At 53.5% G+C, this 17975-nt stretch overlaps 1 protein-coding gene across 7 annotated transcripts in view; it reads left to right on the top strand.

Annotated features, from left to right (window-relative positions):
- Positions 1-17975, top strand: part of LOC101924061 (aryl hydrocarbon receptor) — a 38408-nt gene extending 20433 nt beyond the window's left edge. For 4 of the 7 annotated variants that reach the window (XM_055811697.1, XM_055811695.1, XM_055811696.1 and 1 more), the window contains 8 exons: positions 6364-6482; positions 10265-10354; positions 11474-11591; positions 12073-12215; positions 12355-12545; positions 13071-13180; positions 13554-13695; positions 14136-17975. In XM_055811697.1, coding sequence (XP_055667672.1) covers positions 6364-6482; positions 10265-10354; positions 11474-11591; positions 12073-12215; positions 12355-12545; positions 13071-13180; positions 13554-13695; positions 14136-15990 — 2768 coding nt within the window. In that variant the 3' untranslated portion in view covers positions 15991-17975. Of the gene's footprint in view, positions 1-6363; positions 6483-10264; positions 10355-10920; positions 10991-11473; positions 11592-12072; positions 12216-12354; positions 12546-13070; positions 13181-13553; positions 13696-14135 lie in introns of those variants that run through there. The other 3 variants (XR_003556073.2, XM_027792265.2, XM_055811698.1) reach the window with 3 other exon arrangements.

Genomic DNA, 17975 nt, shown 5'->3' with positions numbered 1-17975 from the left:
TACTTCCCTGTAGCCCACTGGCCCACGCTCAGCCCAGGCTCAGCCTGGGGCAGGAGACACCATTTTCCACGTGTGCGTGCGTGTGTTTGAGAAAGTGTGGTCCACACATGTCTCCTTGTTCCGTTTCATCTCCTGCCAGACCTCCACCAAACACCCCGTCTGGGCTGCTGCCCAGGCATAAGGGAGAGCATCCTGCGGGAGCTGTGACCCAACCGACACGTGGCAAGCCCGTCTCCCTCGCAGGCTTCACTCCGCACCTTGCGAGCACAGCTGGAGGCCTGGAGGTGTTGCCTACGAGGTTATCGGGTGTTTTGGCTTGGTGGAGAGAAGCGGTCCAGGTGGGACCAGCTTCAGGGGCTGTTCTTCATGCTGGTGCACCAGAGGTGGCAGGTCGCAGGCTATGAAGAGCAGGCAGTGTTGCCACTGGCATTTACACGTGTGGATGTATTTTTGGACTGCACCCATGTCTTGGCTGCAACGTATTTAGGATGAACCTAAGGAAGGTCTTGCAAGATGCAGCCTTTCCCCTGGGCGCCTAAGGCTCTCCAGACAGCCATGAAGGGATCCTCTGCTTGGTCCATGCTAGACTACAGCTCATCTGTGCCAGGTCCCAGTGATCCTGGCTGCCACCTTTCAGCCACGATGACATCCCCTTAGCTCCACAGTGAGGCCTAGACCTGCCGTTTGCAGGCTGGCATTTGAACACCAGCAGGTGCCAGAGCAGAGATGGATCCCATGTGGATGTGCTGGGTGGCATGGTCCTGCCACCACAGGAGCTGAAATCCTGGTGGGTCTCCAGTCACCTGCCCATGGAGGAGAGCAGGGTGAATCCTCCAAGGTCTGTGCTTCCCACCAGCAGTCTCAGACATTGACCATCCCTGCACTGGTGCAGTTAGGAAGGTTAGATCCAAGATCCCCATCTGCTGTCTGTGCCAGGGACTGCTCGTGGTCCTGGGAAGCCTGCTCCGGCTGACCCTGCTGGAGCAGGGGGTTGCTGTAGTAGATCTGGCCAGGCTCCTTCCCACCTCTGCTGCTGTGCAACCCTGCAGTGCTCCGCTGTGGGCCAACTGGCACCAGGTTTCTCTGGGTAACCTCACTGCAGTCGGCATTAAATTAGCTTTTTTTTTTATTCATCTCGTTGTTTGCTGTTACGATGGGCCAGAGCTGCAGGGGTCTGGACCCAAGGTAACTGATGCAGTGAAAGGAGTCAAGCTTAAATCCCTCCCGGGGCAAGATCCTGCAGGACTGTGAGGAAGCGTTTGCAGCAGCAGGAGCAGGTTGGAGAGGTTGGCGTGGGCTTCGAGGCTGCCAGCCCTCCCCTGAGCATTTCTGTGCTCCTTGGAAAAATGCGGGGTGACTTCTTCTAATAGGTTTATAATCCGTGGTTTTGGCATTTGCCTGTTTTGCTTGGATGGCATGAGCCTGCTCTGCTTGGCATGATGCCTTTGTTAAACAGCTGAGGCAAAGGTTGGTGCTAATTTGATGGGGTTTGGGATCGGGTCCAGGAGGAAAAATGTTGTGCATGGCTTGTTGCTGGAATAACTGGAGGCTCCTGGTTACTTGATGCCAGGCATCTCTGGCTTCTGTTAGAAATGCTTGCCATGGGTGAAGTCTGTCATCTCCACCAGCGTAGCTCAGTCCATGAGAGCAGTAGCTGACTCCAGGATTTTTAACGAGTAACTTTTTCTTAGTGACAAAACTATGCCAGAGGCAAGGGATGTATTGGCCTCCATGGGTGCATTGCTGTGTTTTTCTTCATGAATGTGATGAGCAAAAAGTAAGGAGGTTAGATTGCTTTGTTCCTCTTTCTTTCTCATGCTTGAGGTCTTTCCTCCAAATTGCAGGGGTTAAGAAACCTTGCAGAGGCAAGAAAGCCAACCCAAAGGGGTTGCTCTTGGGGATGTACAGGAATGTCCTGATTCATTAATACTGAAAATGTTACTGATTGTGGCTGACATCTCCCCTGGCTTCCTTTTGAATGAAAGCCTTCCAGTCTTTGGGGATCACACCAGCAGCAGGAAGCCTCCTCCAGTGCTCTGGTTGGTGTAGGGCTTCAGGACAGAGCTGAATTTCCCCCTCCTCTCTTAAACATTACACACCAAAAGCACTTTGAAAATATAAACGATCACCAAATTGCTGCAGCAAATGCCTAGAATTTGTCTGGTAACCACAGATCACTTTTGTTGTGGTCTTTTCAGTCTTGCATTAATTCCCAAAGATGCACAGCGGGAGACTGAAAAAGCTGGGCACAAACAGCAAACATGCATCATCCTTGTATCCGTTTCTTTTACTGTGGGTATATTGTAGCTCATACGCATGTTGGACCTGTTTCTTTTAATCCCATTAATGTTGTGGTCTCAGCTGCTTCATGTGGAAAGGAGTCTCAGCATGTAACAGTCCATTACAATGAGTATGTTAAGCACGGGGTGAATTAGCCAGCTTTTAATATGGCTTGCCACCTGCTTTTTCCTGCCTTGCAGTGGATTGGGATCTCCTCTTCTTCCTGCCACCAATCGTTTTCAGTGCATCTTAGCCATCAGCCCCTTGGAGATGTGACTTCTTCGTGCTGAGGGATCCAGGGTACTCGGTGGGATTCCAGGGGGTGGCATCTCCCCATCACATAGCCTGCTCCGCTGAGGTGGAGAGCCCTGGCTCTCAGTCTTCCCTGCTCCTGGTAGCTCTGGCTCCAGCTTGTCCTTGCCACAAGCTCTGCTCTGGAGTTGCAGCACACCCCAGAGATGCTCTCTGCATTGCCTTCACCCAGCTGTGCTGGGGAGCTGTGGGAGGGGAAGGAGGCTACAAGCCATCACCCTGTGTCACTGGGAGATGGAGCCAGCATTGCCTGTCATAGGGTGATCATCCTACAAGTTGTTTCTGGCAAGCACGGATTTATGTGCTGGTAAAATGCCCCAGAGACTAGTAACTTGTCTCAAGCACATGGGGGATGTTTCAGGAGTGATCCTCCCTCCCATGAGGTTACCCATTTTGCAGATGGGGTGGGTTTTTTCTGCACTTTGATTAAAATTATTCTCTTTTTTCCTTTCCAAGTCAAAAAGTGTCTGGGAATAGCCTCTGTACCCCATGGTGGTTACGTGGGCCTGGATTTCTCTATCTGGATGTGCTCAGGCATCTCTTGGGATTGCTCCCGACCCCTGTGGTTCTTGGCAGTTTGACCAAGGATGAGTTCAGAGACCTGTTTGGAGGGGGAGAGCCACAGGGACACTTTGCTCCCCGCTTGTTGGTTGAGGAGGGAGGACACCCAGTCATGACATTTTTGAACATGAAGAGGGTCACCACCTGAAAATGGGTACGGGAGGTCTTTGGATCATCCAGACCACTGAGGAGTGGCTGTGGCTTTTGAGAGCAGCCTCAGCCCTGCCTGTCTGCTGGATGCTCACTCCACCACTGTCCATCCCCAGCAGGGTGGCTGTCTCAAAGCAGAGAAGCCCTCTGCAAAAACAGGACCAGGCCACAGATGTTGAATTGATGATGGAAGTAAGGGGAGCTCATGTGACACATTCCTGGATTTTGGTGGGAGAGCCGTGTATTTTGCCTCAAGCGCTGGCCTCAGCATCTCCTTGGCCTCTGGCTGTGGATGGTGAGGACTGGGCTGGATGTAAACACCAGCTGTTCTGCACCACCCATACTGAGGAGCACCAGTTACAATCCACAAACCCCGCAGTTAGGACCTTGCAACCCCAGTGCAGCGATACTTGGTGGCAAAGCAGTTGGCAGACACCATTTCTTTGGGTTCCTACCCTCTGAGTACTCCAGGCCTTCTCCCCAAGCCGGCTTGGAAGAGTGTGTCCCGTGAGAGAGTGGTTCTGCAGGTTTGTCTAGCTCAGCTGTGCAGAAATGGACCACTCTGTGTTTGAAAGGAGGGGAAGTGAGCATCTCTGATGGGAGATTAAAAGCCCCTTGCTAAGCTTGATGAGGGAATTGGAAGAAACAGTTCTGCTGGAAAACACAAAATGAGCAAATAAGTGTTTCATGTTGTGGAGTGCTGCTGTGGGCTTCCAGAATGCAAATCGTTGCAGCTCTCCCTGCAAATGCTGCTGGTGGATATTGGGAGAGAGCTGGAGACCATGTGCTCTTGGGATGTACATCCCCTCAAAACGCATTCTGCTCTTTTGGAGCTCTGTTTTGGAAGAACTTGGTTCCTTTTTGAATTTCTCTGCCAGCTTGCCTTATTTCAATGCTTCAGAGAAGAGTCAGCCCTTCAAAAGAATTCAAATTTAAAAAAAGAATCGATGTTTCATTTTGAAACTATTCTGCTCCATCATGTGCAAATTGAAGCCATACCCACGGAGCATCAAATGGTCCAGATGGGCTTTGGATGTTTTCCTTTGGGGCTTGCTTGGCAGTCGTGTGAGGAGGCTTTTTGCTCGGTGACTGCTTCAAACCTGCCTTTTGAAACTCCTGGGGACGTGCCTTTCCCTGACTGATGAGTAAACTGAGCACGGTGACCGCTTTCCTGGCATCGAACCTCACCTTTCCTAGGGGCCTCGCATCCCCTGGTCTGGCTGATCCTCCTCTTGCTGGTTTGGGAAGTGTCTATGCAGAGGGTTGCCCCATGCAGAAACAGGAATGTGAGCTTATGTGAGGGGCAATGAGGCATGTCCCCTGGCAGCTTGCCCACCAGCTGGGCTTTCCTCCAGCAAGCGAGGGTGCAGGATGGAAAGGGCAGAAGATGCGACTGCTGCCCGAGCATCACCAAGGAGCACTCAAGGCCTGGGGGAGGCTGAAGGCGCCCACTTCTATCAGCGATAATAGAGACTGAGGCTAATGCTGCTTCATGAGCTCGCAGCGTCCTCTCCCCTTCTGCTTAAACCTGTGTGACTGCGAGCGTGTGGCTCCTTTGTGGCACCTTTATACAAGACCTGTCGCTAATTATCGTTAAGGGTGGGCCTGGCTGCTGGAAGCCTGCCTAAGCGGGAGCTTGTTGTCACTCAGGCTCCACAGGTAGATAGATCAGAGTGATGTTTTGATCTCAAACTGTTTAATACAAAAACGCAGATCTGTCAGGGAAAATGCTTTTGCATATTGATGGTATGATGAAAAGCAAAAGGTCTCATATTGGCAGTTTCAGATTAAACTTTTTTTAGGTTTGGAATGGTTTTGGCTTTGAACTTGGTGCTACTGGGAGAAGAAAAAAAAAAAAAAGCAAACCTTTAAAACCTTTCAGTGATGAGGTGAGAGGTTCAATCATGGTGAAGATTAAATGTGTGGTCAGAGTTGGGATGGTTTGGGGTTTTTCCTCATTTCCTACCTCTCCCCCAAATTCAGAAGACCTATTCCCTTTGCCAAGGTCATGCAGCACCATCAGAAACCCCGGGCTCAGGTGGGGCAGGCAGTGATGCTTTGCTGGGAGGTGGCTGGATGCAGGGAGTGCAAGCTCTGCCTGACCCCAGGGCACTGCAGGAGCTGCTGGTGGTGGCAGGGGCGCAGTGGTTCCTGTGTGGGGGGCGCTTTGAGGTTGTCCTGTGGTTTTTTGGTCGAGTTGGCACAAAAACACGCCCTGAAAATTGTTCTTTTGTTGAAAGCTCAGTTTGTATTGAGTTTTGCAATGATAATTCCCCAGCAGATGAAGTACCATGCTGGGAAAGTCCCTGGGAGCCACTGTCCTCGTTCCTGTTCCCTGAACAACTGGTTTTCTGTGTGTCCCGTGATGCTCGAGGTCCTGCAGCCAGGGCAGGAGGCTTCACATTGGCTGCACCCATGGGTGTTGCTTTGAAGGCATCTAGTGAGGAAGCGTGAGGCAGCAGGTGAATTGGCCTGGGGGGTCATGGCAGCAAGTCCTGAGAGCTGAGAGTTGCTCAGGTGTCCTACTGGTAGAGCCATGGCCACCAACCCCCTGTTCTGCTTCCAAGCAGCCAAAGGTGGAAAGGGGCGGGGGGGGGGAAATATGGGGGCTTTGGCATCTCAGATGGTTTGGGAGAGTTTGCCACTCAGCCCTGAAGGGCAGGAAAGCATATGATGGTGCACTGGGGTGGCTTGAAGCCAACTTCAGCTCTACCAGGCTCTAACCTGAAGGCTTCTTGCTGTGTTGTGTAGTGTTTCCTAGCCTGGGCAGCCCAGAAGCACTCCCCTCTATCCTTTGCATCTCTGTCACAGACCTTGGCAGAAGCAAGGTCTTCCAGAAGTGGGACCAGGCAGGGGTAATCATCTCTTGGAGGAAGCATTGGGCAAGCTGGGCATGGCTCTACAAAGTTCCTGCTGGTCTCATCTTGCTCTGACCTGGCTCCGTGTGTGTTGGGTAGCATGGTGCAGCTGTGCGTGAGCAGCCCTGGGGTGGGAAGGAGGAGGAGGGAGAGGCTCCCAGCTTGCCCATTCCACTCTGATTTCTTGCCCTCTCACTCGCAGCCACAGCTACAAACACTGGTGACCGCATGCTGGATCAGCCCAGGGGCCCAGGAGGGAACAGTTGGACTGACCCACAGGTCGACAGGGAGCTGTTTCCTGAGGGGGAACTGCTGCTCCAGGTATCTTGCCGTACCTCGGTCATTCGGGGTCTTGCCTTAACTCCTGCCATCTGCCGGGCCCGGTGGCTGGTCCCCTCTGCTGAGCCATGCAGCGGCTGTGGAGCACGTGGTCCCATCTGTGGAGCAAGAGGAGACCCTGCCTTGCCGGGAGCTGCTTTGCTGTGATTTCTGGCAGGCACTGAGCACTATGGGACAAGGACCAGTGACGCTGCCTGACTGGGACAGGTCCCTGTTCCCGCCCACCCCGCACTGCAGTTTGATGCCCCTTTGGTTACACTGAGGGGCCTTTGCAGGGGCTGAGCCATAAACTGCATCTGTGAGCAGAGCAGGGCTCAGGGATGGGGGTTGTGTCCCCGCAAAGCCATCGGGTGCTGCCTGTGGCTGCTGGCATTAGCTGTCACTGAGCCCAGAGCTGGCATCCAGCGTGCACAGGCTCACCCGTCCCAACCAGGAGGTGCAGGGGTATCGTACAGCAGTGTAGGGGTTCTTCCCTGATCTGTCTCCAACGTGGAGGGTTCCTTGTGCTCTACTAAGTGCCGAGAGGGGCATGGCAAAAGCTGCAGGAGAAAACACCCAGCAGGAGCTGTTTGCCCTGCCTGGGGTGTTGCATGAGCTCCCTAGGATGAGTTCACAACCTGCCTGGGATGGAAAAAGTCCAGGTTCAGTTTTTAGGTTGTGGGGAGGAAAAGAAGGGAAGACGGATCTTGGAAGACAGTGGTGGACAAAGTCAGTGGGCGGTGGGAGCTTTGCTTTGTAGAAAGGCCAGTGTGTGTCTAATGGAATCGCTGCCAATGAACTCCGGAGAGCAAGGAGCTGGTGAATCAGCTGGTCCGAATGCTGCTGTTTGGGCTGTAATTTATAAATATAAGCTGGAAAGAAATGGGATAGAAAGGTCACATGGAAAGGCTGGTCGCTGAGTAAACATCTAGGCATGTCAACTTAAAACATGCTGCTCCTTGGGGCTGCAGGGCAAGTCCATGCAAGACCCTCAGTTGTTTCATGGCTGTGTTCCTGACATCACATGTGTCTGTGCTTTCTGGGCCTTCAGTCCTCTTCTCCCTTCTTCCACCTCTCCAAACGCTAGCTAACAGATGCTTGGCTTTCCTTAAAGTCTGACTTTGGTGCCTTCAGCCTTGTCCTGCACAGCCTTACATGAACGTCCACTGTTACGGACGGGCAGGTGTGAGCAGAGCCCTTGGGGGATTTTGTTGAGGTGGTGACTCCTGGGAGCCCAGTGTGACTTTTGGCGATGAAGCTTGGACCACATGAAGTCTTCCATGTGGGCTTCGCTCCCAGGAGCCATCGCAGCTGTCTGCGAGTGAGATAGTCACAGAGGAACAGCTGGAATAACACAATGGCCAGGAGGGAGCCTGTGGTTGTCCCAGTCCCACGACGGAGCTGCTCCCGAGTGCTCTCTGGGGGCTTGAGCTGGACCTATGATGGCAATTTTTTGAGCCACCAGAGCATTGGCAGCCTTGGGTGATTGAAAGCATCTGGAGAGCTTATGAGGTGTTAATGTGACAGAAATCCCTCAGCTGAGCTGCCTGATGTTTTGGGGGTGGGTTTGGTTTATTTTTTCCCCAAATAGCATTTTAATCAGATACTGTAATTTGCAGAAAACTCTGACTCAGGGCCCCTCAGGGGGCTGCAGCACACAAAGGGACCAGTCCCGATGCAAGCTGGATCTGTATAGTATCAGGCAACACGCTCAACCCAGCAACCTTTCAAATGATCCAAGTTACTGAGAACAGCCAGCCCACGCGAGCCCCAGCGTCGCTGTAAATGGGCAAATGCATGAGCTGTGTCAGCAGATTGCTCCTGCCTCCTCTTTGCGTGGGGACACAGGGTGAGCAGAGCCGAAGGAGCAGCATGGGCAGCTGGACCCTCCTCTCCAGCTTGGTCTGAAGCAAGCGACACATCCCCGTGGTCCCCCCCCCGGGGGCAGCTCAGCGTGGCAGAGTTGGGCAGCGAGGGCACAGTCCATAGTTGTGGCAGGTCCTGGCCTGATGCTTATGGGATCTGCTGAGACTTCTACCTGCATCCTGATTAAACAGAGTTCCACTTAGGGTTTTCTTTTCCTAATTTCTCTCCTTCTATTCGCTAATCAAATGTATTGCAGACAAGAGCAGGGGGTATGAATGACTATCTAGTGCAGTGCTTTCCTTTTGGAGGAAAACAGCCAGAAACCACCAGGTATCTCTGGATCTTCCTCTTGCCTCTTTTTCTGGGTATTCACTAGATGTGTGAGCTCCCCTCCCTCCATCCCAGCCATGATCTCCTATAGTTTTGCAATAGTTTCTCTTAATTTGGTGTGGGCTTGGTCTTTTTCAAGCAAGGAGCTACCAGTTGGGTATGGATTTAGCTGCAGGCCATCCATATGTAATCACAGAGTGCAAGGTGAGAAATGAAGCTGGCAGAGGGTATGAGCACAAAGGTGTGGGGTTTTTTTTTATAGAGATTTAGGGGGGTTGTGTTTAAAGCCATCTAGAATATCGGCAAGAGGAGAGTAATTTTCCCAGTATGGTGCCTCGTAGTGGGAGTTCAATGCCAGGACATATGTGAGGGGCAATGGGGTTTGCTCCTGACAAACATCTCGAGCAATGGGACCTCTTGAGTTGTTTGTCAGGAACAAGAACAAAATCAGAAGAGGTTGTGGTCCTGTGTGATGGAATACTGATGAGAACAGGAAGCTGTTGCCCCTCAAAGAGGTGTCGAACAGTCTGCATGCTTGTATGGACCAGGCTGTGCCACGTCAAGGCGTCACAGATGTGACATCGGGGATTTCACAAATCTGAGATCTGAGTTTCCAGATTTTCCCACCTCTTTTGCTTTCAAGGTAGGTGTGTTTTTTGAGCTCGGTTACCACCTTTGAATGATAACGGTGACTGGCTTTGGTCTTGCTTCGTGTACTCGGTGATGAGCTGTTCATGTACCCTTGGAGCTGAGAGCAGGAGTCTGAGGGACAGCAATGTCCTCGGGTGCTAAGGGTTAAAAGGCAGGTTTTGGGGGGTGATTGGAGAAACTGTGAGAAGACATACAGAAATGCAGAAAAAGCTGGTATAACCTCTTAACTGTAAAATTCAGGGTGAGGAGCAAGGCCTGAAGTGTTTTTGGAGGTCATCCTTAAAATGAATGAGTGGATAAATAGGTCAGGTCAGTGACTGGCTGCAGTTTGGTTACTATCTCTGGAGGCTCCATTGCGCTTGAACCGATGCTAGGCTCCTCCTGGAGTCACCAGGGTCCTGCATGGCTCAGGGCAGTCGTCCTTCCCTCTGCACAACCGGTTGCCACTTATTATTGAAGTTATAGGCAGATTTGTTAAAGAAAATCAGGATGCTAGAAGAGTATAGCTATACCCAGCTGGTACAGCCGGAGAGGAGGTAACTAACTCTAGGTCCTCCATGAAACCTCAGCTTAGCTGGTACCTCCTGGTACAGGAGCTGGCCTGCAGTGAGAGGGCTTCAGTGATGGCTCTAGAAAAAGGTGTCAGTCCAGCTTGGATCATTGCTCATGCTAACACTGAAGAAAAAAAAAAAAAACCACACAAAAGAAAAAGAAAAACCAAACCCACAAAAAAAAAAAAAACAACCAAAAAACCAAACCCCAGCTAACCAGAATTAAAAGTCTTGTATGGTCACAAGGTGCTTTCCTTTTTGTGGGGTTTCTTGTTGATGAAGAAGGTCCCTTTTTGTCCCCAAATGCTGAAGAAACACCTGAAGACGTTCATCTTTCAGCTGATTGAAGCTAGGGAGAGTAACTCCGGGCTTAACTTCTGCTTTCAGGCACTCAATGGATTTGTCATCGCCGTGACAGGAGATGGCTACATCTTCTACATCTCCCCTACTGTGCAGGACTACCTGGGCTTTCATCAGGTGGGTACTGTTTTTTCCTGGCTGTAAACAGATGGATGCACTCCAGGTCTGGGAAGGAGGCGCTGAGAGCCATGCCAGGGGCTTTCTTCTCCCTGCACGGCTCCCTCGGGTCATTTTTGATGTATGTTTTCAAATGAGTCATGTTCTTTGGGGGCTGTGGAAGCCAACAAACATGCTTGTGACTTTAGTGGGAACAGATGCAAGCTGAGCAATGGCAGGCTCTGTATCTTCTTGTCTTTGTGTGGAAGAGGGGTGTGAGATTTTTCTTGTCTCGTGCTGCTGGGCCCATATGCTCCCACTTACGGAGGGCTGAGGGTATCTTGCCGGTGAGAAGTGTCAGTGCCCTGAAGTGCCATGGGTTACATGGAATGCCAAGGAAAAGGAGGTCTCTCCCCATATCCACCCTGTTAGCTCTGATTCCCCTGATGTTCAGCTCCTTTGGCCAAAGGGCTGAGTCAACAGGAGGGCTGTGAGACTGCTAAACCCATTTCACTGCATGGGTTCCTCCTGCACCTGCAGACACTGATGTGGTTTTTTCTTTGTCCTCTGTTTGTACCCTTTCCCAGCTCACTGGGATCCTCGTGGGCTGATGCCCCAAGTCAAAACAGCTGTCAGTCAGGGACCGGTCTTCTCAAGGTACTGGTATGTCTGGTTAAGCAGGAGGCTCTGCTATGGTGTGTTTCTGAGGGCCGGGACATGGCAGTTGGTGGCTTGAGCTACCTGTGAGCTTAGCAGGACTGTGCTGACCACCACAGCATGCAGGACCGGGATGGGAAAGGCTGGTCCAAGGCATGGCCCTAGAAGAAGGGGGCTGTGTTGGGAGCAGGAGGTGTGAGGAATTGCTGGTGTTTCTGCTGTGAGGGCAACCTTCCCAGCATCAGCATGTCTGTCTTTCCTGGTGGTCCACCAAAGGAGGATGGTTTGCACTGGGATACAGATTCCCACTGGTTTGGAATAAAAAAACTTATAAAACCCTTTTTTCAAATAGCAAGAAACCCCATATAAGTCTGGAAAAAAATAATTAGGAAATAAAAGGAAAGCCTACTGCCCTGTCCTCCTCCAGACATCTTTGCCAGGCTGGGCAGAAGTCGATGCTTTTTTCCCCTTGTGTCATTCCAGTCGGATCTCATCTACCAGAGCGTGTATGAGCTGATCCATACGGACGACAGAGCTGCCTTCCGCCACCAGCTGCACAGAGCCCCGGTGCCTGGCAGCACCCAGCCTGCTGATGATGATGGTGAGTGTGGGGCGGTCCCTGGGGACCAGCCAGCCACATCTGCATGGCCACCCTCTGCTGGAAAACCCTCCTGGTGGCATTTATAGCCACCAAGCACAGCCCTGTGCTAAGGAGCATCCCGTAGCCTCCCTCTGGAACTCACAGCTATCGCGGGGCTTGACATGGCCACCTGCCACCAAAAGCAGCCAACAGTGGTGACGTGCTGGTTTTTGTTGTGCTGGAGGGGCAGGGATGCTTCCCTCAAACCTCTCAGCTTTTCAGCATTTGAAATCCATCTATTTCAGTGAGGGCGGCTTGCCTTGCTCCTCTCTGAGAGGCAAGGGACCAGAAACTGTTGTGAACTGGTAATTTCCCATGGCAAGGTCTTACCCCTCTTGTGAAGATCATGGGTTCACTTGAGCAGCAGTCTTCACCAGGAGCAGGTGGCCATGAGCTTGAGGTGCACAGCTTGGAAAGCTTCCTTTTCCCTTTGCTTTCCCAGCCTCTCCCAGCGAGCAGCCGCTGCTGGCTGGATGCAGCGCTGTGTCCAGCCCCCAGCACCTCCATCCTGAGAAGCCCTCCTTTGTGGAGAGGAGCTTCACCTGCCGCTTCCGCTGCTTGCTGGATAACTCCTCGGGATTTCTGGTAACGCAGCCCAGCACCCGGACACCCCTCTGCCCCTAGTGTGTTCCCGAGGGACCGCTCGTGTCCCATGGGGGTGGGAGCACAGCCAGTCCCCATCACCCTGTTTGTTTCACAGCCACGTTTTCTAATCCCCTCTAAGGCCTTGAATTTCCGCGGGCGCTTGAAATTCCTTCTGGGGCAGCAGAAGTCAGCATTGGACAAGTCACCGCTTGCTCTCTTCGCCGTCGCGACTCTCCTCCAGCCGCTCTCCATCCTGGAGCTTCGGACCAAGATGCTGATCTTCCAGACAAAGCACAAGCTGGACTTCACTCCCGTGGCCTGTGATTCCCGGTAGGACATCTCTCACCTTCCTCGTGGCAAAATCCCTGGCGCTGGGCAGAAAACCAGAGCCTGTAGGAACAGGGCACTTCTGACCCAGCTCCCACAGCAAGGTGTCTGATGCTTTTGCCATGGAATCATAAAATCCTTTATGTCGAGAGAGACCTTTAAGATCATTGAGTCCAGCTGTTAACCCAGCACTGCCAAGCCCACCACTAAACCAGGTCCCTAAGTGCCACATCTACGCATCCTTTAAATACCTCTGCTCCATCTGCTGCCGCCCTCCATCAACATGGGGAGCAGATTAACTGGGCACCAGTGCTTCTTGGTTGTTGTGGTTTAGCTTAGCAAACACCCAGCATGGGTGGTTTTGTGGAAGAGGGGATGTGGCTCAGCCCAGGATGGAGAGCTGCACCCCCCCCAAAGCGGGAGGCTTTGGCTAGCTGCCTGCGCTCTGGGCAGGGGATCACGTCTGGCTGGTGGGATGCAAGTGGGGGATCCACTCCTGGTGTCATTGTGTTTCTGCACTGTTTGCAGGGGGAAGGTTGTCCTGGGGTACACGGAAACGGAGCTGTGCAGGAGGGGGTCCGGGTACCAGTTTGTGCACGTGGCTGACATGATGCACTGTGCGGAGAACCACGTGAGAAGTGAGTGCTGGGGGGAGCAGCGGCGCTGTCTGGAGGGGCCGTCGGGGTGGGTGCGTTTGTGGGAGCCCTTGCGGCTCCCTGGTACCAGTGCAGTTCTGGCTGTGCCAGTACCATTGCTCCTCAGCAGGTGGGCTGTCCCCGGTCTGAGGCGGCTGTGATAAAGGCTCTCCCCTCCTGGGTGTCATACCTGCTCAGGGAGCTGGCAGAGGGACAGCACAGCACGTGGCATCATGTGCTGGCTGCGTCCTGCATCTTCCTCCCCCGTCGCACGGGTGCAAGGTGATGCTCAACCTTGTGGCCTCTTGCACGTGCCATTTGTCTGCACCCGCGGAGTAACCGTGTCTGTGCCGCCTCTCTTCTCTCCCTGCCCCAGTGATGAAGACAGGGGAGAGCGGGCTGACGGTTTTCCGGCTGCTGACCAAGAAAGGTGGCTGGGTGTGGGTGCAGGCCAATGCCCGGCTGGTGTACAAAGCAGGCAAACCCGACTGCATCATTGCCCGGCAGCGAGCCCTGTCGTGAGTATCACCAGATCCCCAGCTGCCTTCGCCTGCTCTTGGCGTGGGTGGCCGTGGTGCTGCCCAAGGCATGTGGAAGCAGTGAGGGTGGAGGAAAGGGCGGCTGGGTTGCATGGTTGGCACTTTGCAGCACGTGCCCTCCTGTAGCAGGTGGGCATGAGTGAAACAGCTCTGACAAGGGGGTTGCAGACACACTCACCCTGCCTGGGGTGAGCCCTGGACACACAGCCCTTCCCTCAGCCACGCACACCTCCCCGTGGGCTCCCCAGAGCCCTGGTCCTCCACCAGCATCATCATAGCCAGCTCAGCCCAGCACCCTTTTCTTTAGAAAAGCCAGGGCAGGCTGTGAGCTCCTGTCTCACGGTTGGCAGGGTGATTTTTGCCTGGCTCAGAGGAGGGGCTCATGCTGTTTCCATCTTTTTTTCCCCTCTGCCCTGAAGGAATGAAGAAGGGGAGGAACATCTGCGGAAGAGAAACCTGCAGCTGCCTTTTAGCTTTGCCACGGGGGAAGCAGTCTTGTACGGGAATGACCTTCCCGAATTCCTGGACTCCTTCCAGGCTAAGGAGGAGTTGCAGACACAAGCAAACTCGCACTCAAAGCAGCGCTCAGTAGACCCCAACTCTCTTCTTGGGGCCATGATGAAGCAAGATGCATCCATATACATCTCCCACACTGATGTGCCTCAGTTCTCCTTGCCAGATGTCATTGCTGAGCCCACTGGACTGAGCCAGAATGAGGAAGCTGGTGATGCCAGAGAGCACAGCGACTCCCTCCTGGTTGTTATAGAAACACTCTTTGAGAAGAGCAAGGTGAATGGAAACATCTGCCAGACCCTCCAGAGCCTCAACGTGGACAATGCAGAACTGCAGCGCTGGGAGGAGGCTCTGCTCAGCTTGGGTGCAGAGGAGCCGCCAGCTCAGGAGGGTGGCGAGAGGCTGGCCACCGAGGTGGTGCCCTATGAGGAGCAGATGCTCCTCAGTGAGGATGCTGGGAAGAGCATGGACTTCCCGCACTGCCGTGCATCACTCTGCGATGAGGAAAACAGTGCTGCGGCTCATTTCCAGCACTGCCGGGCAATGAATTCAGCTTTTCAAGGCCCACCACAGCCCCAGGCACCTGGTGCACAAGGCCAAGATGCTGTGGTCTCTCTAGTCTCCATTACATCTGAGGTCAGCACTGCTCAGCCAGAACAGCAGGTCCTGTTTCACTCAGCCAGGCTGATGGGGGGAACTGTTCTGGATGTCCTGGTCTCCAGCAGCAAGTCCTCTGTAGCACTTCAGCTGGCAAACCCGGGACAAGTGCTTCAGGCAGAGGTTGCTACCTCTGCTCCTGTAGATAACACTATTCCTAATGATCAGAGCCAGCCCGGGTGCAAGCTGGTGGGCTCAAGCTGCCCACCTCCGTTGCACTCAAACACGCTGGTGACTCAGTGGCACAGTGTCCTGGTCCAGGCAAACCCAGCTAATGCTTTGGGCCAGAGTGCTTCTCCTGGATGTTGCCCACCAGAGGCCTGGATGGCCGTAGCTCCGAAGCAGCTGGAAGTGTCAGGAACGCACATGGGTTCACAAACTCTGCTGGCTGGCAGCCCCGAGAGCTCCCTGGGGGCTGGGCTGTGGTTACTGCCCTCCCAGCCTGCTCCTTGCCCTGCACAGGGCTTGCATGAATCCTTGTTCTCTGGGGCTGGGGACCTCTGTGATGAGGAGGCTGTTCTCCCTGCACGAGCATCAGCACCCTTAGGAGTCAGCCAGCTGTCAGGGGATGGTGGCATCCCCAAACAGCCGCTCATACCCCACCTAGAGCCCAGCATTTCCTGGGCAGGGGAGCAGGCAGCGCTCCGAGAGGACAAGCGGCTCACGCAGCGCCAGCCGTGGCTGCTGCAGGCTGGGGCAGCTCCTCAGAGATGCAGCGGGGCAGGTTCAGTGCAACACAGCGGGCTCCTGCTGGGGTCCAACACGGGTCCCAGCACCCACCAGCTGGACCACATTGTGCTGCCTGAGTGCCAGTATAGAAGTAGCCTTTTTGAGAGCAGCTTTCTTAGGGATGCTGCTAAAATATCCCTTCCCCAGCAGCTGGGTGCTTTGCCTTGCCTCAGTGAGAGCCACCGTGGAGCATCATGTTCCTCACCAGGCTCAGTTTTGAGGTGCCCAGCAGCTCTCCCTGCAAAGGTGGGTGCAGAAGCACTGCCCTCCTCTGAGCGGGGCCCTGGCTTCCCATCAGCATCCTTTGCCGGCGGGCAGCCACGCTGCGCCTGCGAGGTCCAGCCCAAGGTGAGGTGTGAGGGCTGCAGGACCTGAGGGGTGCACCAGCTCGCATGGATGGAGGGAGGGGTGGTGCCAGGGGAATGCAGGCACAGCATCGTTCGTGGGCAGCCTGGTTTGAAGCCTTACTGTGAACTAGGAGCCACGTTTTGAAAACCCACCTGCAATTACGAGCTCTTCTGGCCGTGCACATCTGTGAGTGGTGCTCCATGCTTCTTGGTTGTTCAGGATTTTTTCTTCCAGTGCCTGAAACGAGGTGCCCTAGCAGAGCTTTCAGGCAGTCTAGGATGAAGTAATTTATTGGGTTTTTTGTCTTTTGGTTTTGGGGTTTTTTTTCCTATGATACTTTCAGGGAGACGCAGCCATGCCCGTGGGGAGGTTTCTCAGACTCGGGGTCCGAGGAAGGACCCTGCTTGCTGGCCTGCGCACTCATTGCAGCCTCTTGCAGATGGACCTGCTGCCTTACAGGTGTGTAGCACTGAATTGCTGTTTCTCAATGCAGCATGGTCTCCTCATCACCTGTATGAGTGGACCACCCTTGTCACATTGCTGTTCAGTCCCCTGCATCATCTCAGCCTGCCTGAGTCCCTCTGCTTTGCTCCTTGCTCCCTCCCTCCTGAGCTCTCCATCTCCCCTCCTCCTCCCAAGCTCATGGTGATGTAGTTCCTTTAGGAAAGGGGATGCTACCAAGCACTTGGAGAAGCTCAGCAGCATCTGAAGGGTCTCTGTGGGAGGTGGAGTTGGTGAGAGCAGAGGCAGGTCAGGGTTTTGGGCTCTTCAGCAGCTTTCCTGGAGAATTTGGGAGAAGCAGGTATCAAGCTGTTGTGACCTTTCTGGGCAGCAGGGTGGGGAAGCTCCAACCAAACGCCCCTTGCATTTGTGACTGGCTTGTCGTTGCCTTCTCCGCTGTGCCGTCAGGCAGAGGGGTGATGGGGTTTACTCCTGCAGTTGCTCAGGGTGGTGTGGTTTTGCCAAAGCAGTGAGAACGGCAGAAAGGGATGCAGTGACTGTCTTCTACCTCTCCACTTTGGACCAACTTTGTGCTTTTCAAACCTTTGTCCTGGAGACCAGCATAACCACTTCATTGAATTCTCTTTCTTTTGTACTTTTTTAACCTAAGATGTGACTTCTTTTTTTTTTTCTTTTTTTTTTTTTCCCCCCTGCCATGGGGCAAATTCTCCCAGATCCATCAGGGGAAACCTGATGGGAGGTATGTGGTAGGTGTGTGGTGTGATTCAAGGTCAGACACAGCAAGCCAGCTTGGTCAGAGTAACTGGGGGCCTCCACATCTTCCCCCCTCGCACCTGCCACCCTGAGCATCACATCTGCCTCTCACACCATTAAGCGTTTAGTTTGCCGAGCAAGTGAAATCAGGTAATCAGTGCAGGGCTAGCCCAGCAGCAGGCTTGCACATGTACTGGTGTGGGGTGGCCTGATCTCCCTAGGTCTCTTGCTTTGTGCCCTGCTTTGTCTCACTGTGCTGGGGCTCCCGGGGCTGCTGACAGGGCAAGATGGGGCTCAGGAAGTGTCCTGGCTGCAGGCTGGGAGCCAAGCGATGCTGGAGATGTGCCAGACATCTCTGAAGTGGCCTTGGAGGAGCACCGAGGGTGGGGCAAGGAGCTGACTCGTGATGATAGGGAGCCTTACACATCAATGGACCCAAAAAGCAGCAGGATGGACTCCACTCACCAGCCTTTGCTGTCCTGGCACGTGTAAGATGATGGGAAATAGTGCATGGCCCCAGGCCAGGGTCCTGCAAGAGGTGTGCCTTGGGGAGGGGGCACCCTGCCGGGCTCTGCTGGTTGGGGCCAAGAGAGACCCCTGGTGCTGCGTTACTTGTGTCTTACCTCCTCCTACGTTGTGTGTGTGCATATAACATCTATTTTCGTGGCAGTGTCTCATTTTACGCTTTATGATTTCTTTGTATTGCTGTTGGCAGACAGATGATGCTGAGGAGAAAAAGATGTCCTGAAACTCACCCCCTGTATTTGGTTACGTATTAAAGGGCGATTTGCTTTGTA

Source organism: Falco peregrinus, chromosome 8 (genome assembly GCF_023634155.1).
Source record: "Falco peregrinus isolate bFalPer1 chromosome 8, bFalPer1.pri, whole genome shotgun sequence".
In the NCBI taxonomy this organism is placed as follows: Eukaryota; Metazoa; Chordata; class Aves; order Falconiformes; family Falconidae; genus Falco; species Falco peregrinus.
The sequence above is the reverse complement of the archived record's forward strand: the minus strand, read 5'-3'. Positions and strand labels throughout refer to the sequence as shown.